At 47.7% G+C, this 19,932-nt stretch overlaps 1 protein-coding gene across 1 annotated transcript; it reads left to right on the top strand.

The window, feature by feature from the left end:
• On the top strand, positions 10,237-12,376 carry MLNR (motilin receptor). The gene is made up of 2 exons (XM_018056740.1): positions 10,237-11,134; positions 11,933-12,376. The coding sequence occupies exons 1-2, from the start codon at positions 10,237-10,239 to the stop codon at positions 12,292-12,294; spliced, it is 1,260 nt and encodes a 419-aa protein (XP_017912229.1). The 3' UTR covers positions 12,295-12,376.

The raw sequence follows: 19,932 nt of genomic DNA, 5'->3' as shown, positions 1-19,932 counted from the left end.
CAGAAATGCAGATGACACCACTCTTATGGCAGAAAGTGAAGAGGAACTAAAAAGCCTCTTGATGAAAGTGAAAGAGGAGAGTGAAAATGTTGGCTTAAAGCTCAACATTCAGAAAACGAAGATCATGGCATCCAGTCCCATCACTTCATGGGAAATAGATGGGGAAACAGCGGAAACAGTGTCAGACTTTATTTTGGGGGGGCTCCAAAATCACTGCAGATGGTGATTGCAGCCATGAAATTAAAAGACGCTTACTCCTTGGAAGAAAAGTTATGGCCAACCTAGATAGCATATTCAAAAGCAGAGACATTACTTTGCCAACAAAGGTCCATCTAGTCAAGGCTATGGTTTTTCCTGTGGTCATGTATGGATGTGACAGTTGGACTGTGAAAAGAGCTGAGTGCCGAAAAATTAATGCTTTTGAACTGTGGTGTTGGAGAAGACTTTTGAGAGTCCCTTGGACTGCAAGGAGATCCAACCAGTCCATTCTGAAGGAGATCAGCCCTGGGATTTCTTTGGAGGGAATGATGCTAAAGCTGAAACTCCAGTACTTTGGCCACCTCATGTGAAGAGTTGACTCATTGGAAAAGACTCTGATGCTGGGAGGGATTGGGGGCAGGAGGAGAAGGGGACAACAGAGGATGAGATGGCTAGATGGCATCACCAACTCGATGGACAAGAGTCTGGGTGAACTCCGGGAGTTGGTGATGGATAGGGAGGCCTGGTGTGCTGCAATTCATGGGGTCGCAAAGAGTCGGACACGACTGAGCGACTGAACTAAACTATTAAAAAGATACTTTTTTGCTTTGGCATCAACCAATTAGGATTACAAAGCAGATGAAAAGACACTTGGCTACTGCTGTGACATACAATTCAAGATAATTACTAAATTTATGACCTATTATAATTTACCAGGATATACCAGAATTTTAGGAATCTCACATAATTTCTAAAATGTGTATATTAACATTTACCCATACATACAATCTAAGAAGTTCTATGATACAATTTATTTCATCACCATTTATTTGACAATGCTTCTTATGTAGTTTAACATACCAAACAAGCCTAATTAGCTTGATATTCGTCTGAGATGGAGACAATAATTTGAGGTATTCCAGGGACCCTTTGGAAAGCCTCAACCTTAGCTTAAGGTCACATGAACTTCATTTAGAATTTGATCTTTGGGCAGTTTGTCAGAAATATCAAAAGTTTCAACCAGTGATAAAAAAGTATCTCAATGACAAATACAGAACACTGAAGGAAATGCACAATTATCAAAAGCAGTTCAATACCTTAAGAAAATCTTGTCCTCTTTAGAGAACGAAGTTCAGGCTTTGTACATTAATTTTAAAATTCATTTTCTTAACTCAGTTCAATGTTATCTTAGCCAGTCCTGACCATGCACAAAACTCTCTCAGTGTTCCTGCTCTAAGAACCTTCTACAATTTCTGTATCTGCATTAATCTATCCCTCACTTTCTTTTTTTTTTTTAATATATTTTTTTAATATCCCTCACTTTCTTTTCCATTCAGACGCAATCAGCTCAGGACTTTCCTGTGGTCCAGTGGTTAAGAATCCACCTTCAAATGCAAGGGAGGTAGGTTCGATCCCTGGTCAGTGCCACAAGGCAACTAAACCCACACTCTGTAACAAGAGACGCCCACATGCTACAATGAAGGCCCAGTGTAGCCAAAATTTTAAAAATAAACTTACGTTATTAAAAAGAAACAGTCATCTCTAAGACAAAACCACTTTTTTTGCTTTAGCAAAATGCATTTTCATTCCTCATACCTTCTTTGCTGAAAACACATGTCCTATATCTTTGCATGCTGAAATGTTACCTTGCAATTCTGAACCTTAAAACCTTCACCTCTAGTGAAAAACCAAGAAGCGAGTAATTGGAAACTGTCATACAGCATTTCCTAGCTGACACCCTTGAGCTTTAGTCTTTCTCTCCTAAGAAGGCAAAGGTAGGTAAACTGAGACATGCCCAGCAATTAATGTCCTAATATTTTATCCCATTTGAAATGACCCAGATATTCAATGGATCCTCTTCATTTAACTTTGTTGAATTTCAAGTTACATAAATCTGGAGAAACTATTTTAGATAGACATTCCCAAAACATAATTATTCCTATTTGTTGTTTAGTCGCTAAGTCATGTCTTGACTCTTGTGACCCTATGGACTATAGTCCCTCCACACTCCTCTGTCTATGGGGTTTCCCAGGCAAGAAAACTGGAGTGGTTTACCAGCTCTTTCTCCAGTGGATCTTCCCAACCCAGGGATCAAACCTATGTCTCCCGCACTGGCAGGCTGATTCACAGCTGAGCTGCCAGGGGAAGAAAGTGGAAGTGAAGCCACTCAGTCGTCTCCGACTCACCAACTGTAGCCTATCAGGCTCCTCTGTCCATGGGATTTTCCAGGCAAGAGTGCTGGAGTGGATTGCCATTTCCTTCTCCAGGGGATCTTCCCGACCAGGGATCAAACCCGGGTCTCCTGTACTGCAGGCAGATGCTTTACCATCTGAGCCACCAGGGAAGCCCCAGCTATTCTGCAGTGTTTACCTCTTACTCTTACCTCATTTATCTCTATTTTATTTACTTAAAAGCTTTGTCATATTATTATTTTTCTTGCTGTAATAGGAATAATAAGGTCTTTCAGTATTTGATTTCTAGCAAACCTAGGCACAATAAAAAGTAATGTATTTGATGTTGATGACCTAAAACATGTATTAATCAAACCAACAAGCTTAAGCTAACTTTAATACCAGACATTAATTCAGTACTGAATATTTCCTAGGTCACATGAACCTGAAATTCCTTCTGGCCAGTGTTTTAAAAAAAACCATTTGAGTATTTATTTAAGCACTTAAATTCCTTTGAAAGTGAAAGTCACCCAGTCATGTCTGACTCTTTGCGACCAGCTCACCAGGCTCCTCTGTCCATGGGGATTCTCCAGGCCAGAATACTGGAGTGGGTAGCCATTCCCTTCTCCAGGGGATCTTCACCAATGAAGGGATCAAACCCAGGTCTCCCACATTGCAGGCAAATTCTTTACCATCTGAGCCATCAGGGAAGCCCAAGAATACTGGGGTGGGTAGCCTGTCCCTTCTCCAGGGGATCTTTCCGACCCAGGAATCAAATTAGGGTCTCTCACATTGCAAGTGGATTCTTTACCAGCTGAGCTACCAGGGAAGCCTAAATTCCTTTAGGTCAATTAAATTCTTTTACAAATTAATTCTGGCAATGCCAGACATCTATAACATGTACAAACAAACATAGTTCCCATTCCAAAATTTCAGTCATGAATCAGGTATAACATTGTATAATCCATCAGTTACAAAAGAGAGTGAATTCAAATTGGGTTTCTGTCAGAATAAATCCTATCTGTCTAGACGGCAAAACCCCTTACTAATATTTTGGGAAAGACACATCTATTTCTATTTGTAGCTTTCAGTAATTTTAGGAACCAAGTGGAAGATTTCTCTTCTTCCCGGGAATATCCCACTCTTGGACAAAAAAAGACTTTGTTTTCTCTTTGCTTTTTTTTCCTGTTCCTTACCTCCACTTGACATCAGTAAAAAAAATTTTAAATATCACAAAAGCGGGCTGGCTATAAATGGGGAAACAGTATCATGCAAAATTAAAAAAAAAAAAAACCCAAAGGACAATCAGAAAATCTAAATAAACCCTCAATTTTGGTCTTGGGGGCTTTACATATGCCAGTGATGTAGGAGACCCTAAATGACCTAATCAACAGAAGGATAGCAGTACAAGGTGCCCAGGGTCCCCAGATAACCCTGCCTCAACCCCTCCTGGAGATCCTAAGAGGCACTGTGGCCACACGCTGTTTCAATAAAATATCTTCCTCTCACTCATGGGTTCACAGCTGTAATCAGATCCAAAATGCACCTCAGAGGACTTTCTTCAGGGATAGTTGAAACATTCTCCGTTTTGAAAGACAGAAATTCAAGACAAACAAAGCATTCTGTAAAGCTATTATCCTTCAATTAAAAGGTGAGTAACTGTGCTCGCTTCGGCAGCACATATACTAGAATTGGAACAATAAAAGGTGAGTAACTTAAAAAAAAAAAAAAGGCACAAACAGCATGTACGAACACTAGCACCCCAAGAAACAAATGAACGGGCTCACAAAACAGATGAAAGCCCAACAGCCTTCCTTTCTACAACAGGGTTCCCCACTCACATACAAACAAACTGGCTTATTCTGGAAAAAGGCCCCAAACACAGAGGAAAGAAATTTTTTGGCTGTATACACCAGAGCAACTCACCCTACCATATGGAGCCTGTCGGCCTCCAAATGCTGACTCCCTGCCCCAACTGCCAAGCGCTGGGGCAGCCAGAGCCATTCTGGGGCATTTTGAGGGGAAGATTTTCAAGACAAGTGGTCCTAGCAGTTGCTAGGGCCTTACCCGAAAATTCCCCAAAGGGGACCAGCTAGCCATGAGTAGCAAGGCTCCTGGAGGACTGCACCAAAATTTGTTATCAAGTCCAAGCTGGTACTGCTCGCCACACGACGGGCCAAATCAATAGAGCAACTTTATTCAGAAAACCAGCTGACCAAGAAGCCGGGGAGTCATCTTGCCCGAGTCAGAATTCAGGCTTCTCTTTAGCTAAAAGTGTAGGAAGTAAAGACAAATATGTCAGGTTCCAGCTGAGCCTCCAAAGGGGATGTGTTCATTTCTTCCTCCCTTGAGTCATTCATAGGTGGGCCTGGTCAGGGTGGTTCAACTACCCAAAGGTGTTTTAGCTTAATGTTCATTACCTGGGAGGCAGGGCTCCTTAGAGGTGGGCCATTTACGTTTCCAGGCAACATCTCTTTAGTGATTAACCTGTAATAGAATACAAATGGAGAAAGCAATGGCAAGCCACTCCAGTACGCTTGCCTAGAAAATCCCATGGACGGAGGATCCTGGTAGGCTGCAGCCCATGGGGTCGCTATGAGTTGGACACGACTGAGCAACTTCACTTTCACTTTTCACTTTCACACACTGGAGAAGGAAATGGCAGCCCACTCCAGTGTTCTTGCCTGGAGAGTCTATGGGGTCGCACAGAGTCGCATCAACTGAAGCGACTTAGCAGCAGCAGCAGCAGAATACAAAGGTTCTACTCTGTTGCAGCGGGTGGAGAGCCTCCACGCCGAACCCTCACTCTGCCTGAGGACCAGGCTGGGTTGCTGTGGCGCCGTCTCCAGGAACCTGTGCAGATGGGAGAGGCTGCAGCCTGAGGGCAGCTCCCAAGTGAGGTGCAGGTGAGTGGCAGGAGCCTGCTCAGTGATGACTCAACCCTACAAGGGCTCCAGGAGCACGGGAGATGGCGCTGTAAATGAGAAGCTAACGCAGCCTGGTAGATCAGCTATGGTGGTGGTTTAGTCGCCGAGTCATGTTCCACTCTTGTGACCCCCTGCTCTATACCCCGCCAGGCTCCTCTGTCCATGGGATTTCCCAGGCAAGAATGCTGAAGTGGGTTGCCATTTCCTTCTCCAGGGGATTGTCCCCATCCAGAGAACGAACCCAAGTCTCCTGCATTGCAGGCAGATTTTCTTTACTGCTGAACCACCAGGGAAGACCCCAAATCAACTATACTTCAACTGAAAAAAAAAACCTTCTGTTTCCATTTGTCCACAAAAATCTGGTTTATAGAATACGAACTAAAAGATACTTTCCGAGCAGAAGCTGATCACAGGAACCATTCCTAAGACTGGTTGTGCTATGGCCTACCAAGAGAGAGGCCCTGGCTCAGAGGTCGTGCCTTCGGCCTTGGGAAGCAGACGCTCACCGGCTGCGTGACCTAAGGCAGCTTCTCTGTGCCTTGGTCTCCTCATCTGTAAAATGGACATGCTGAAAGCACCCGCTCAAAAGGCTGTGGCTAAAGACTCAATGAGTTACCATATGCAGGTACTTGAAAATGCGCCTCACACATAGCACAAAGTTAGCTTTTTTTTTTTTCCAGAACATTCCAGCCTATGAGGCTTCCAGCCAGGGGCAAAATGCCTATTAAGGACACCAGCTTCCAGGGAAGCAGGGGGAGAACTGGGTCAGACCTAGGCTCGGTTTTGCCCCACACAAGCAGCAAATGTGAAGGTAGATACTTCACATTTGGTAGAGGTGGAGGGTAGCCACACACCTGGACTACTGAAAATTCTCCCTCTCCTCCAATGAAATACAGCCAACCTCATGAGCTGGTGGATGGCTCAGAAATACAAAGTAGAAAGAGGGTTTAGTCATTCTTCAGATATCTGGTCCCATTTCTTCCTAAAACATGGAAGGCCAAGCCATCATAATAGGGTTCAGATCTTCCCCAGAGGCCAAGTCATACTAAAACATAATAAAAATCTGTCCATGAATCTAATTCTCCATATCAGTATTCTATCTCCAACCAGATTATCAAGGAGTGCTTGCTGAACAGCCCCTGTAATCAGAGTACGGTTCTCAACTGCTGGGAATTGTAAAGAAAATAGTGGTGCCCTATTCTGGAAAGGCTTATTCATGCTCTGAGATTAAAAAATATTTATTGAATTCTCACTTGGTACCAGGCACTAGGGAAAGATGAAATCCTGTCTTCCGGCGCATGTGATGTCGGGAGATGGAGGGGGCCAGATAACAAACAGCTAAGTAGATTTAGCAGCAGGTCAGTTGGTCATAAGCTCCGCAGAGAAAATATAACAGCGCAGGGGAGGGTCTGAATGGAGCTGTGCAGTACAGACGAGATGGAGAGTTGGCTTTTGTGAGCTTGATGTGCAGACATGCTCTGAGCCCCAGTGGGTCTTTCTCAGAGTTGTCATGTGGCGGAGATGGGTGAGGGAGCCTTTCAGCAGACGTGGGCAGACCACCAGGCCAAGGAGCAGAAAGGACCCAAGGACAGAGACTTGGGGGGGCTGTAGCCTGTGACAGCCGACAGCTGGTACCTACCAGCTGGTACCTATGTGCTCCTGGGAGCATCACGGGAGTCAAAGAAAAAGACCACAGTTTCACGAGCCACAGACCTCTGCCTTCAGGTCAGCAGAGCGCCTGGTGACCAAGAGGGATGAGGACCCTTGGACAAGTTGGAGTTCAGCAAATGCCAGCCCCCTAGGAACCAACACAAAGCTAGGTACCCCCCTCCCTCCCTGGTTTCCTAAGGCCCTTTAAGCCACCTGACCTTCACTTCCCGCCCACCTGGGCCCTCTTAGGGAAAGACGGGGCAGAAGGAGGAAGCCATCAGAGAGAAGAGGGCTGAGCACTGCTGAGAGGGGCTGTCTAATTCATTCAACCGGACAATGCTTTACGAAGGCTAGATAATTGTTTCTTGCCACCCAAGGGAGTAAGGGAGAGTTCAGATCAACTAGAGATGGAGAAATTACATTTCCACTGCTTAGGCAGAGAGGGAGGGGGAAGGGAGGAAAAGGGGAGACGGTGGATGCAGACACTCTTTTGAGTTTTGCTGAAAACATGGAAACGATCCAGAAAAGGGAGGAAAATCTAATGACGCGTGTGAGAGAGAACTTCCAGAGTGATTTCTAGGATTTTGAGGAGGTGAATGAAGTGCCGAGTGGCAGAGTTGAGTTCAGGTACAAGTACCATCCACTCATTCATCTGTCCAGGGAGTGGAAGGGGGTGTGTGTATCGAAAAGCAGAGGCATTACTCTGCCAACAAAGGTCCATACAGTCAAGGCTATGGTCTTCCCAGTGGTCACATACTGTTGTGAGAGCTGAACCGTAAAGAAGGCGGAGTGTCAAAGAATTGATGCCTTCAAACTGTAATGTTGGAGAAGACTCCTGAGAGTCCCTTGGACAGCAAGGAGATCAAAACCAGTCAGTCTTAAGGGAAATCAATCCTGAATACTCATTGGAAGGACTGATGCTAAAGCTGAAGGTCAAGTATTTTGGTCACCTGATGTGAACAGCTGACTCATTGGAAAAGTCCCTGATACTGGGAAAGATTGAGGGCAGAAGGAGAAGAGGGTGTCAGAGCATGAGACGGCTGGATGGCATCACCGATGCAATGGAAGTGAACTTGGGCAAACTTTGGAAGATAGTGAGGGACAGGGAGGCCTGGAGTGCTGCAGTCCATGGGGTCTCAAAGAGGCAGACTGGGTGACTGAACAACAACATCCATTCATTCATCTGTCTGGGGATTGGGGGGATGGTGGCTGTGGTGATGGGAGCATGGAGTTCTATTCCAGCTGTTTCTATTCTTCCCAGGAATTAAAGTACAAGGTCACCACCTGAGCGTGAGGATGGGAAGGAAGTCTTGAGGATCAAGGAGAGAGGAGGATGTACAGAGTGGTCTGGAGGGTGGGAAAAGCAAATGAAATAGGATAAGGATGAAGATGGTGGGAGAAAACTAAGCCCCCAGCTAAAGGTTGTGAATTTCAAGAGATGCAACTCTACTCAAGGTACTTGGAAGTCTGCACAAAGTAAGCAGAGAGTTCAGCTTCACCAGGGTTACTCTGGCCAAGGAGACCAGAAAGAAAAGAGCACAGGCGTTGAGAGTGTTTTCTTGGAAGCCATTAGTATTGCTCTTGGAGTTTAAATTCGTTATAGTCGGGAAGTGTGAACCTGGGGCTCGTGAGGGATAGGGTGGAGCAGAGGCTGAATGCAATTCCCACTGAACTCCTGCAGTTGAAGAACTGCAGGAGGTATCAGAGAAAGTGAGCTAGACATACAGGGGGTGGAGGTTAGAATCTGGGGTGGCTGAAACTGAGATGAAGGCAAGCCCCTGGGAACAATAAGGCATAAGGGATGTGTTTCACAGGGGCCACTGCCTGAGGCTGGGTGGAGGACAAGACCACGGATAGAAAGGAGAGGCAGAGGAATTTTGTAGGGGTGTGAATTTTATTATTATCAGGAGCTCTTGAGAAAATGAAGGTCAGACACCAAAATTCCTGGGAATGAGGGGGAGGGGCTGGAGAGGGCACAGTGTGAGGAGGTGAGATTTAAAGATAGGTTTTAGGAGGACGGGGACACTGATGATGAGGGCGGTGACCGGTACCCCTCCTCCGGAGGGCTGAGCTGAGCAGGGGAAGCCAGGCTAGAGCAAAGCCTGCTTTCAGTTCCAGGAAGAGGAAGGGAACTCGGGAAAAAGAAGTTGAGGGTTTAAACCACGGTTGGAAGGATGGAAAAATCGCTAGACGGTGTCCATCCACAAACAAAGAACTCAGTTCCAATGACTCGAAAATTAAACGGAAAGCACAGCACCGGACACATCCTGAGCTCTCAGCGTCAGCTACTGTCATCAAGACCACAATGAATGGACTCATGACTCAGTTTTCAGTCTTTCCCCCAGGATATTAGTTCTTCCTGTGTGACTGTCGCTCAGTGGGGTCCGACTCTGCAACTCCATAGACTGCAGCCCGCCAGGCTCCTCTGTCCTTGGAATTCCCCGGGGAAGAATACTGGAGTGGGTTGCCATTCCCTTCTGCAGGGGATCTTTCAAACCCAGGGATCGAACCCAGGGGTCCCGCATTGCAGGCGGATTCTTAACCGTCTGAGCCACCAGGGAAGCCCCTTAAAATGAGTAGACATGGTCATGTCCATAGATTTCAGTCATAAGAGATAGTTCAGATTACTTGGTCAACTCCATCACCATTTGAAAATTTACGAAAGAGGAGAACTGGCTGTTGCCCCCTCAGGCTGGGGCTGATCTGAGATGACTCGGCTGTCGAGCCACCACCAGAACCCAGGAGGGGCTCTAGATTCTGGTCTAAGCTCCTCTCCCGCTATTGGTCCTGCGGCTCCCTCCCAGGCCGTCAAGACGCAGCCACCAGCCGAGGTCCCTCAGAAGGTCCCTCTCAGAACCCAACCCCAAAAAAGCGACCGCACTCCGCTGGGTGCAGTAACCTACGTGGTTGGGGGCTCAGAAATCTCTTTCCCGCGTCGGGGCAGGCGTCGTCCGGGGCTGCCGCCTCCCGCGCTCAGTTGGGGAGGGAAGCGCCTGGAACAGGACGGGCCGGGGAGCGGGAGCGCCTGCGGGGCCGGAGCGGGCAGGGCGGCGGCCAGGGGCGGGGACTGCGCGCCACCTGCTCGGCAGCCCTCAAAGCGGACACCGCGGAATCGCGTTCCGGCGCGCGCTGCAGCGGGGCTCGAGCCGTGCGGGCGGCGGGAACGCCACGCGCATTGCGCGCGCCGACCGCCGAAGGAAGCGCTTTCGCTGCGGGGCCAGGCGCTAGGCACCCGGCCCTGCCCCCGGGACCCCGCGAGCTTCCGTGCGTCCGCCCCGCGCGCCGCGCCCATGGGCAGCCCCGGGAACCGCAGCCACGCTTCGCGGGGCGCCGGGGAGGCGCCGTGGGCCGCGCTGCTGCCGTGCGACGAGCGCCGCTGCTCGCCCTTCCCCCTGGGGGCGCTGGTGCCCGTGACCGCCGTGTGCCTGGGGCTGTTCGCCGTCGGGGTGAGCGGCAACGTGGTGACCGTGCTGCTGATCGGGCGCTACCGGGACATGCGGACCACCACCAACTTATACCTGGGCAGCATGGCGGTGTCCGATCTGCTCATCCTGCTCGGGCTCCCCTTCGACCTGTACCGCCTGTGGCGCTCGCGGCCCTGGGTGTTCGGGCAGCTCCTCTGCCGCCTCTCACTCTATGTGGGCGAGGGCTGCACCTACGCCACGCTGCTGCACATGACGGCGCTCGCCGTGGAGCGCTACCTGGCCGTCTGCCGTCCGCTCCGGGCGCGCGTCCTGGTCACCCGGCGCCGCGTCCGCGCGCTCATCGCCGCGCTCTGGGCCGTGGCGCTGCTCTCCGCCGGGCCCTTCTTCTTTCTGGTGGGCGTCGAGCAGGACGCCGGCCACGATGCGCTCCGGGACCTAAACGGCACCGCGCGGCCCTCCCCCTTGCCGCCGCTGCCGCCGCCCTTCCTGGGGTCCTCTCAGGCTTCCCCGCGGCCCCCGCCGTCGGGGCCCGAAGCAGCTGCCGCCGCGCTGTTTAGCCGGGAGTGCCGGCCGAGCCCGGCGCAGCTGGGTGCGCTGCGCGTCATGCTGTGGGTCACCACCGCCTACTTCTTCCTGCCCTTCCTATGCCTCAGCGTCCTCTACGGGCTCATCGGGCGCGAGCTGTGGAGGAGCCGCGGGCAGCTGCGAGGCCCGGCCACCTCCGGCCGGGAGAAGGGCCACCGGCAGACGGTCCGCGTCCTGCGTAAGTGGCGCCGCCTCTGTTCCAAACACCCCGACCACGCGGTGCCCCTTCCCCGGATCTCCCAGCCCTCAGCACCCCTTCTGGCCACGCTTCCTTTTGTGGTTCGACCCCACCTTGTCTCCCCAGTCTCTGTAGAAAACCATCTCCCGTCTTCTAGGAGCTCTGTGTCACCCAGGGAGCCCCCCTAACGGTGGGATATCCGGGTCTGGTAAATAACTATTATTTTCCAAAGCCTCTGTGAGCAGAGAGCTAGACTGATCCAAGATGAATGATTGCAGGCTCTTAAGCCCACTGCCTGTGTCCGTTAGATGCCGCAAATGTGGAATTATTCACAGAACCCTGGAGAAGACGGGATACCTCACGTTAAGATAAAGTTTCTTTACTAAATCTTATATTATCCTGAGGACTAAAGTGAATAGTGCCCATATCAAAAAATAAATAAATAAATAAAGATCGTACAGACGTTGCATAATTCTTTTCAACGGAAAACAGAGAACATGTTTCTGAAATAGGTTTGTGGAAAGAAACGGTTTCTACTTGTCAGTAGAAATCACTCTCTCTAGTTTATGTCCATCCTGGCTAGGGCATGTATGAGCCGAATGTTCAGTTGTTGTTGGATGTTCTCAAATATTCAATTTCAAACCAAACATGGATGCTGCCTGTAACCTGGTAGTTTTTCTGGGGTGGGGATCTGGCTAGGCAAGAGTTTTATTTATCCTGCTGTTAATTATTGTTTCAGTGGGAACTCTTGTTTTCGGATGCTTTAGCTAATTCTGGTGCCTGTGTTTTGGTTTGCAGTGGTGGTGGTTCTGGCGTTTATAGTTTGCTGGTTGCCTTTCCACGTTGGCAGAATCATTTACATAAATACCGAGGATTCCCAGATGATGCACTTCTCTCAGTACTTTAACATCGTTGCTCTGCAGCTTTTCTATCTGAGCGCCTCCATCAACCCCATCCTCTACAACCTCATTTCAAAGAAGTATAGAGCAGCGGCCTGGAAACTGCTGCTGGCCAGGCGGTCCAGAGAGAGAGGTTTCTGCAGAAGCAGGGAGGCCGAAGGGAACCCCGCCGGAAACAGGGCTGGCTGCACAGAAAACAGTGCCAACACGCAGAAGTCAGCAACCAGCACTGGCGCCCTGTCCCATGGCTCTGCGACTTAAGGGAAAACATGTCTGTAGGGAGGAAAGAATCGGGAGGGGGGAACGGATACTGTTAGGGAGAACTGGAAAGAGTAGTTGACATTTTGCAATATAAGGAAATCAACCCTAAATACTCATTGGAAAGACTGATGTTGAAGCTGACGCTCCAATACTTTGGCCACTTGATGGGAAGAGCCGACTCACTGTTAAAGACCCTGATGCTGGGAAAGATTGGGGAAAGAAGGAGACAGGGGCCACAGAGGATGAGATGGTTGGATGGCATCACTGACTCAATGGACATGAGTTTGAGCAAGCTCCAGGAGATGGTAAAGGACAGGAAAGCCTGGTGTTCTGCAGTCCATGGGGTTGCAAATAGTCGGACACAACTTAGCAACTAAACAACAAGAAAGAGTGGTTGATGTTTTGCAAGTTTGTCAGCAACTTAGCATGAATTTTTTTTTTTGTAAACAAAGGTATGAGATGTATCTGTACCAATCTCTCTGGCCTTCCTTTCATGTACCTCCTTGGGGAAGTTCATTTCATCCTCCTAAAATCCCACATCACAAAATGTGCTCTGGGGAGGTTTTCTATGTCCTCACTCTCCTATTCTTGGGATATGACACTCATTTTCCAGTTAACAAGTAATCCAGACAGATGCTGCCATAAAAACTGTCACCTGTGAGGTCAGAGGTGTATTTTGTTTTAGATATATGTTATGTGTTGTTTTTATTTTATGCTTTAGATAAATGTGATGGTACATCTACAAGGAATCCAGGATAATGAGAGTTTGATTCAAGAAATTACTTAATGTTTACATATGGCAGCAAAAAATGTTTAGAAACAAGTGAAAGGAATTCTGGGTAGAGTCAAGTGATCAGGGGTCTCACCTCTCTCAGGCTTGGAGAAAATCATTTACTTTAGGCACAGTACCCTCTGTTCAGAACCTAGTCACTGAAGCCTGAGGGCAGGGAGCTGCAGCAGGACTTGGCTTCTACAAAGAGACTGCTGATCACATTGATAAGAGCTTTAATATGCCTTATTCGCCTTGGCTTGGTGGGATAAGTAGTGATGGATTCAAGTCTCAGGTCTGAGTCTGATCTCTTAAGAGCCTTACCCACTTCCACCCTGAGAAGCTACACTTACAGAAAAACACGAGTCAAGGGAAAGATAGGGGGCGACAGAGGATGAGATGGTTGGATGGCATCACAGACTCAATGGGCAGGAGTTTGAGCAAGCTCCAGGAGACAGTGAAGGACAGGGGAGCCTGGTGGGCTGCAGTCCATGGGGTTGCAAAGAGTCGGACTCGACTGGGTGACTGAGCAACAACAATGGATGCAGTCAGGGTGAGAGAGACTGTACTGGATATTCTGGCCAACAACTGTGTAATGTTGTTTTTTACAGTTTGAAACATAAACCTGTTTTTAGAGGGCTGCTTCTGCCTCTGGGAACTCCAAAGGGCCTCAGCCACTGCCAGGGTCTTATGAATGGTGGCCCCTGGAGGTAGGCAGGATACAACTAACTCAGCTGTGAGCTACAAATGGTGACTCCATAAACAAGGGTCTGCTCTACATGCTGACCAGGTCCTTTTTCATGTGATTAGCTATATATGTGATGCCTTCAAGTCTGCTTGAAGCGTCCTAACACCCTGGCCCTGCCCTCATACAGCAGTGAGGAAGCCTCCCATCTACACTGTGTTTCTTGCAACTAGTGGAAGAGGCATACTGGTCACTGGGGGCAGCGGTCTCTAAACTGTGTTCTGCAGGTTTTAAGAGAGCATTTCAAGAAAGGATTCTGTGGTCATCTATGATAGAAAAACACTGCATGCTGTACCCACCTTCCCAAGAGTTACACAACACAAAAGAGCATGTCGGAGGCTCTGAGAAGCTGTTGCTGGGGACACTGATTGGGGGACTCACTGTGCTCTCGGCGCAGCCCTGTGCCTCTGCCACTTGTTTGTCTGGTGGCACTAAGTGGACACGTGCTGGAGCTGCAACCATGCAGTCTTTCTCCTCATGGGAGTTCCTCTCTGGGGCATTCAGAAGTGGCTTCTTCCCTATGGAAAATCATGGCTAAGAATTGATACATTATTTATAGTATAATGCTTTTATGTGTTTATTTATGTTTTATTTATGGTATAAAGTTTAGAAGCAAAGAGCTCTCCTTTGAGCTTTCCTGTTCGGATTCTAGAAAAGAGGGATGACAGAGGTGTGTTTCCAGGTGTCACAAGGAGCATCAGCCTTCCCTACCACTGGGTCCCTGAGATGGAGTCTCTGAATTCCATCGCTCCTGTGGATGGCTGGGCACCTGCTTTCAAAATGCCCACCTCATCCATTGGCGGATTGTGAGATAAGTGCAGTCTGACACATGTTTATTGGAATGTGAATAGATTAATCAGTGTATCTGTAGTAAGGCCAACTGTTATGTTGTGAAACTTTTGTTGCAATTATGTATCGGTTGGTATCTTTCATGGTTCATAAAATGTATTCTCATTGTGGGTCATAGTCAAAAATATTTGAAAAGTTGTTCTAAGGTCTAAAATTGTTCTGTGTTTAGTCACGTCTACAGAGAAGGCACTGGCACCCCACTCCAGTACTCTTGCCTGGAAAATCCCATGGACCGAGGAGCCTGGTGGGCTGCAATCCATGGGGTCGCTAAGAGTCGGACACAACTGAGCGACTTCACTTTCCCTTTTCACTTTCATGCACTGGAGAAGGAAATGGCAACCCATTCCAGTGTTCTTGCCTGGAGAATCCCAGGGACGGGGGAGCCTGGTAGGCTGCCGTCTATGGGGTGGCACAGAGTTGGACATGACTGAAGCGATTTAGCAGCAGCAGCAGCAGCAATCATGTCTAACCTTTTGCAACCCCATGGATCGTAGCCCATCAAGCTCCTCTGTCCATGGGATTTTCCAGGCAAGAATCCTGGAGTGGGTTGCTATTTCCTTCTTCAGGGGGATCTTCCTAACCCAGGGATCAAACCCATGTCCCCTGCATTGGCAGGTGGATTCTTTCCTACTAGCACCACCTGGGAACCCCCAAAGTGTTCTCTAGCACAGCAGAAAGTGTCCTCTCACGTTGACCACTAGCTGTAAAGGGGAGAGGCATCATGGGAAGATGTGAGGAGTAGCCTCGTGGGTCTCAAGTCAAGGGTCACTGGAGAGGGATGGGTGGCTGTGATTTCAGTCCTGGGCCTCCCTCTGCCCTGCGGATGGTGTCCTGGAAGCCCTGACTGGGGACTATCGCTGACCCCAGAAAGAGCTCTCTTTGAGCCCCCCAGCTTTTTTCAAGTGAGGTACCAACGTTGGGGAAGGGTTTGTGTTTCATTAATTGACTGCACAAATACTCACCAAGCAAAGTGTATGACAAAATACTCTAGAAACATTAGTTCATGTTATGGGGTTGAAATCATCTCTACTTTTGAATGGCCTTTTTGGCCTTGAAATGTATGACTGTATCATCCAGACTAAAAACAGATTCAGCTCACAGGCCAATAAAAGCACTGACATCAGAAAGGCCTGCAGAATTTCAGGTGATTTAAGAAAAAAAAAAAAAGTGGTTCTGTACAGATTCTGCTTTGGTAGGTCTGAAGTAGGGCCCAAGGTGCTGCATTTCTAATAAGCTCCTAAATGATGCTGACGTTGCTGGTCCAATGGCCTTAGCTTCCTTGCCTGTAAAATGGAGATGATGAAAATTTGCATCATAGATGTTGTATTAAATGAAGTGATGAGCATTTATATCTTTCTCCCACCCCTCTCAAGCTGTGTCTGCTTGATCGAGGTACTCAATGTCTCAGTTCCTATCAGTAGGGATAAAAATAAAAATACATACTTCATACGGTTGTTGGAAGGAGTAAATGAATATGTAAAAGGGACTGGGCTTCCCAGTTGGCTCAGTGGTAAAGAACCTGCCTGCCAACACAGTAGACGTGGGTTCAATCTCTGGATCAGGAAGATCCCCTGGAGAAGGAAATGGCAACCCACTCTAGTATCCTTGCCTGGGAAATCCATGGACAGAGGAGCCTGGCAGGCTACAGTCCACGGGGTCACAAGAGTTGGACATGACTGAGCACTGAACACATGCAAAGTGGCTAGAACAGAGTCTGGAATGTAGAAAACTCTCTCTACTGTAAGATACCATTATCATTACCATTATCATTGTTGTAAAGTTGATTCAAGTAGCTGTTCTACCAGCATGAGTTCCCTATTCCCTGTCTTACCTGTCCTCTCATTCCTACCCCTCCCTCCAGTCCCTTGACTTCTAACATGAATCATCAGAGAACCTCTTCAGGCTGCTGATTCAGAAACACCCAAATCCAGTCCAGACGGTGCTGCACACATGGGGACCCTTACGAAGCATGGTCATGGACCATGGTGCCAGGCCCACTACCTGCCTGCTCCCAGGCCACCGATGGCAGAGAACCCCAGGACATCACAGGAGGCGGGCCTGCCTGTCCTTCCTACCTGGTGGGGCACAGATGTCCTCAGGGTCGCTGGACAGTCTTACTTTGTAGCACACTGACCTATGTGGCACCAAGTTTACTTTTCTGAAGACACCAGTAGGGACAATACATGGAAAACTTGAGAAGTGACTTCTCTCTGGCAGCACTGCCCTCCGTAACAAAGCAAATGTGCCATGAAAGGCGTCTGGACTTTGTTTTGGCTTCTCTTTGCTTCTTTGAGGTTGAAGTGCTGCCAGGAACTGCCTTCCAAGAACTCTTTAGGAAACCTCAATTTCTGGATTCAGGGTGGTGCTTATGGTTACATCGTTGCCTAAAATGACCACAGGAGGGCCGATCCTTTGTACAAGGGTACACTGGCCAGCAGGGGTCCCTGTCAGTCCTGCGGCGACCTTTTCTCCAGGCGTGCAGGAGGCATGGTCATTGGTGTGCCTTCCACACACCCGAGCAAGACGGAGGGTGAGGTAGGTTTTCTTCTACAAGCCAGGTATTCGGTCTCTGCCGAACCTCACCAGTACCAACAAATCCAGCACAGACACCTCAGCTTGTTTTATTGTAAGAGGACTCTATCCAAATACACACACTGCTAGGACCAATGTTCCCAATCAACAGGACCTAGAATAAAAGGAAGAGACCCGGGTTATCTACAAAGAATAAGTAAATGAAACACAAAGCGGGGAAGGATACTATTTAGTGATGTTGAGCACCTATTCTTTACCAGCACTGCGCTACCTGGGATCACTGAGTTTTTAAGAAAACTTGTGATAAACATAATAACCCTCCCCCCTTCCTCCATCCCCTCCATCTGTCTCTCCCTCCTTCTTTCCCCATTCTCTGAATAAGTTGGTCAAAAAGTAATTTAACAGGACTTCCCTGGCGGTCCAGTGGTTACGACTCCGCCCTTCCAATGCAGGGGGTGTGGTTTGATCCCTGGCTGAGAAGCTAAGATCCCACTTGCCACAACTAATATTTTGCATGTGCAACTGAAGATCCTGCATGTCACAACTAAGACCCAGCACAGCCAAATAAATATATAAATATTTTAAAAATAAATAAATAAAATAAAATGTACATGGAAGATTAAAGGGTCAAGAAAAACCGAGATACTCCTGAAGAAAATAAGGTGGCTTTTTTTAGTGGGGGTGGGGGGAGTCAAGGGGGCAGAGGTATAATAAACCAATAATATAGAACCCAGAAACAGATTTACATATATATGGAAACTTGATACGACAGAGGTGACACTGCATATCAATAAGGAGATAATGCTGGGCTAACTGATTATCCAAGTGGAAAAGAAAGTGGATCCTGACCTAACATCATGCTGCTGCTGCTAAGTTGCTTCAGTCATGTCCGACTCTGTGCGACCCCATAGACGGCAGCCCACCAGGCTCCCCCATCCCTGGGATTCTCCAGGCAAGAACACTGGAGTGGGTTGCCATTTCCTTCTCCAGCTAACATCATACACAGAACTAAATTCTAGATGAATGATGATATAAATATGAAAGGAAAAATTTATGGCTTTTAGAGGAAATATAAAAGCTGTTAAAAAACTGAGATATAATTGACAGACAAAAGATATCTTTATAAACGGATAAAAATGCTTTTTGAAAAGATACAAAACTCACCCAAGAAAATTATTCGTACGTTTGGCACGTTAAAATAAAGAACTATGCACTGAAAAAATAATTAAGTGAAAAAGCAAATGACAAATGAGAAGATATTTACCATATACATTCCCACCCAAGAATGAGTATCAAGGATGTATAAAGAATGCTCACAAATGAATAAGAAATAACTACCAAATAGAAAAATGGTTAACAGGTATTTCATACAGAGGACATATGTATGGCCAATGCACCTAAGTAGAAATCAGGGAAAATCATAACCACAGGATATCATTTTATGCCAACCAGATTGGTAAACATTAAAAGTTTGACAATACCCAAGAATTAGTGGGGATACAGAGCTATGTAAATTGGTCCAATCTCTCTGGAAAACTTTTCAGCAGTTATCTGGAAAACTTGACAACTCAAGAATTCTACTCGTAAGTGTAGTCCCTAAAGAAGCTCATCCATGTGAACGTAAAAAAATATACAAAAAAAAATTTAAAGCAGCACTGCTTGCAATAGCAAAAAGCTGGAGATAGAGCAAATGTCTCTTGACTCATATATGGGTAAATAAATTGTGGTGTATAGCTACAATGAAATACTATACAGCAGTGACAATTAATGAACCACAGTCATCTCCATCAACACTGAAAATTCTCTTCAGTCTTTTACAAAATAATGTACTTTCATAACGTTGGCTTTTGCTTTCATAGTCTTGGAGCGGTTTTTGTGCCTATTTTTTAAATATTTCAGATTATGATAACAGCTTAGGTTAGTGACGGGAAATGGGCTGAGTCACTGGGGGGAGGGAGGAGCTTCATTCTAAGTCATGCCTAGGCCACATAAAATAATAAAACTAAATTGCACTGAGCACAAATCCACAATGTCTGGTACCTCTCAGATTTTCCAAGGGCCACTTCCTCCATCCTCAATTTCCTGAGGACAGTTCTACCCTCAATGTCTTCATGTGTTTAAGAAGCAGCAGAATGTTCTTGTGCCAGTCCCTGGCACTAAGTTGCCCCGGACTGGCCAATCTTAGAGGATAACCACCTGGGACTGTCCAGCTCCCACCTCCTTCGCTTCTCAAACTCTCTGAGACCCTGACCGCTAACTGTATGGGGGCTCAGGCAGTAAAGAATCTGCCTGTAATGCAGGAGACCTGGGTTCGATCCCTGGGTCGGGAAGATCTCCTGGAGGAGGAAGTGGCAACCCACTCCAGTATTCCTGCCTGGAGAATCTCACGGACAGAGCAACCTGGCGGGTTGCAGCCCATGGGGTCGCAAAGAGTGGGAGGAGACTGAATGATTAACACTGACTTCCACTTCAATTCTCCTTCACTCTCGGGCCAACTCTCAGGTATGCGAAGCCCTCATCGCCCTCGCCGAGTGTGCGCAACTTGGGACTTCGAGCCAAGACATCCTCGAGCGGCCAGACTTCATTCAGCAAACCCTAAGAACGCAGTCAAACACAAGCGTCAAATGATTCACAGCCCCGTGTCCTCTACTACTCGCCGGGTTGCCGCGGGAAGAATAGCCCCTACGCCACCGCGGCCGCGCCTCGCCGTGACGTCACACAGGGCGCCCGGAAATGGCCGCCG

Source organism: Capra hircus, chromosome 12 (genome assembly GCF_001704415.2).
Source record: "Capra hircus breed San Clemente chromosome 12, ASM170441v1, whole genome shotgun sequence".
Classification (NCBI taxonomy): domain Eukaryota; kingdom Metazoa; phylum Chordata; class Mammalia; order Artiodactyla; family Bovidae; genus Capra; species Capra hircus.
Note: the sequence above shows the minus strand (reverse complement) of the source record. Positions and strands in the feature narration are given on the sequence as shown.

What these genes read in the sequence shown, in the direction of transcription:
- MLNR (XM_018056740.1), top strand. Translation starts at nt 10,237, where the DNA reads ATGGGCAGCCCCGGGAACCGCAGCCACGCTTCGCGGGGCGCCGGGGAG. An exon ending in GCAGACGGTCCGCGTCCTGC is followed by an intron (nt 11,135 to 11,932) that starts GTAAGTGGCGCC and finishes TTTGGTTTGCAG; the next exon opens with TGGTGGTGGTTCTGGCGTTT.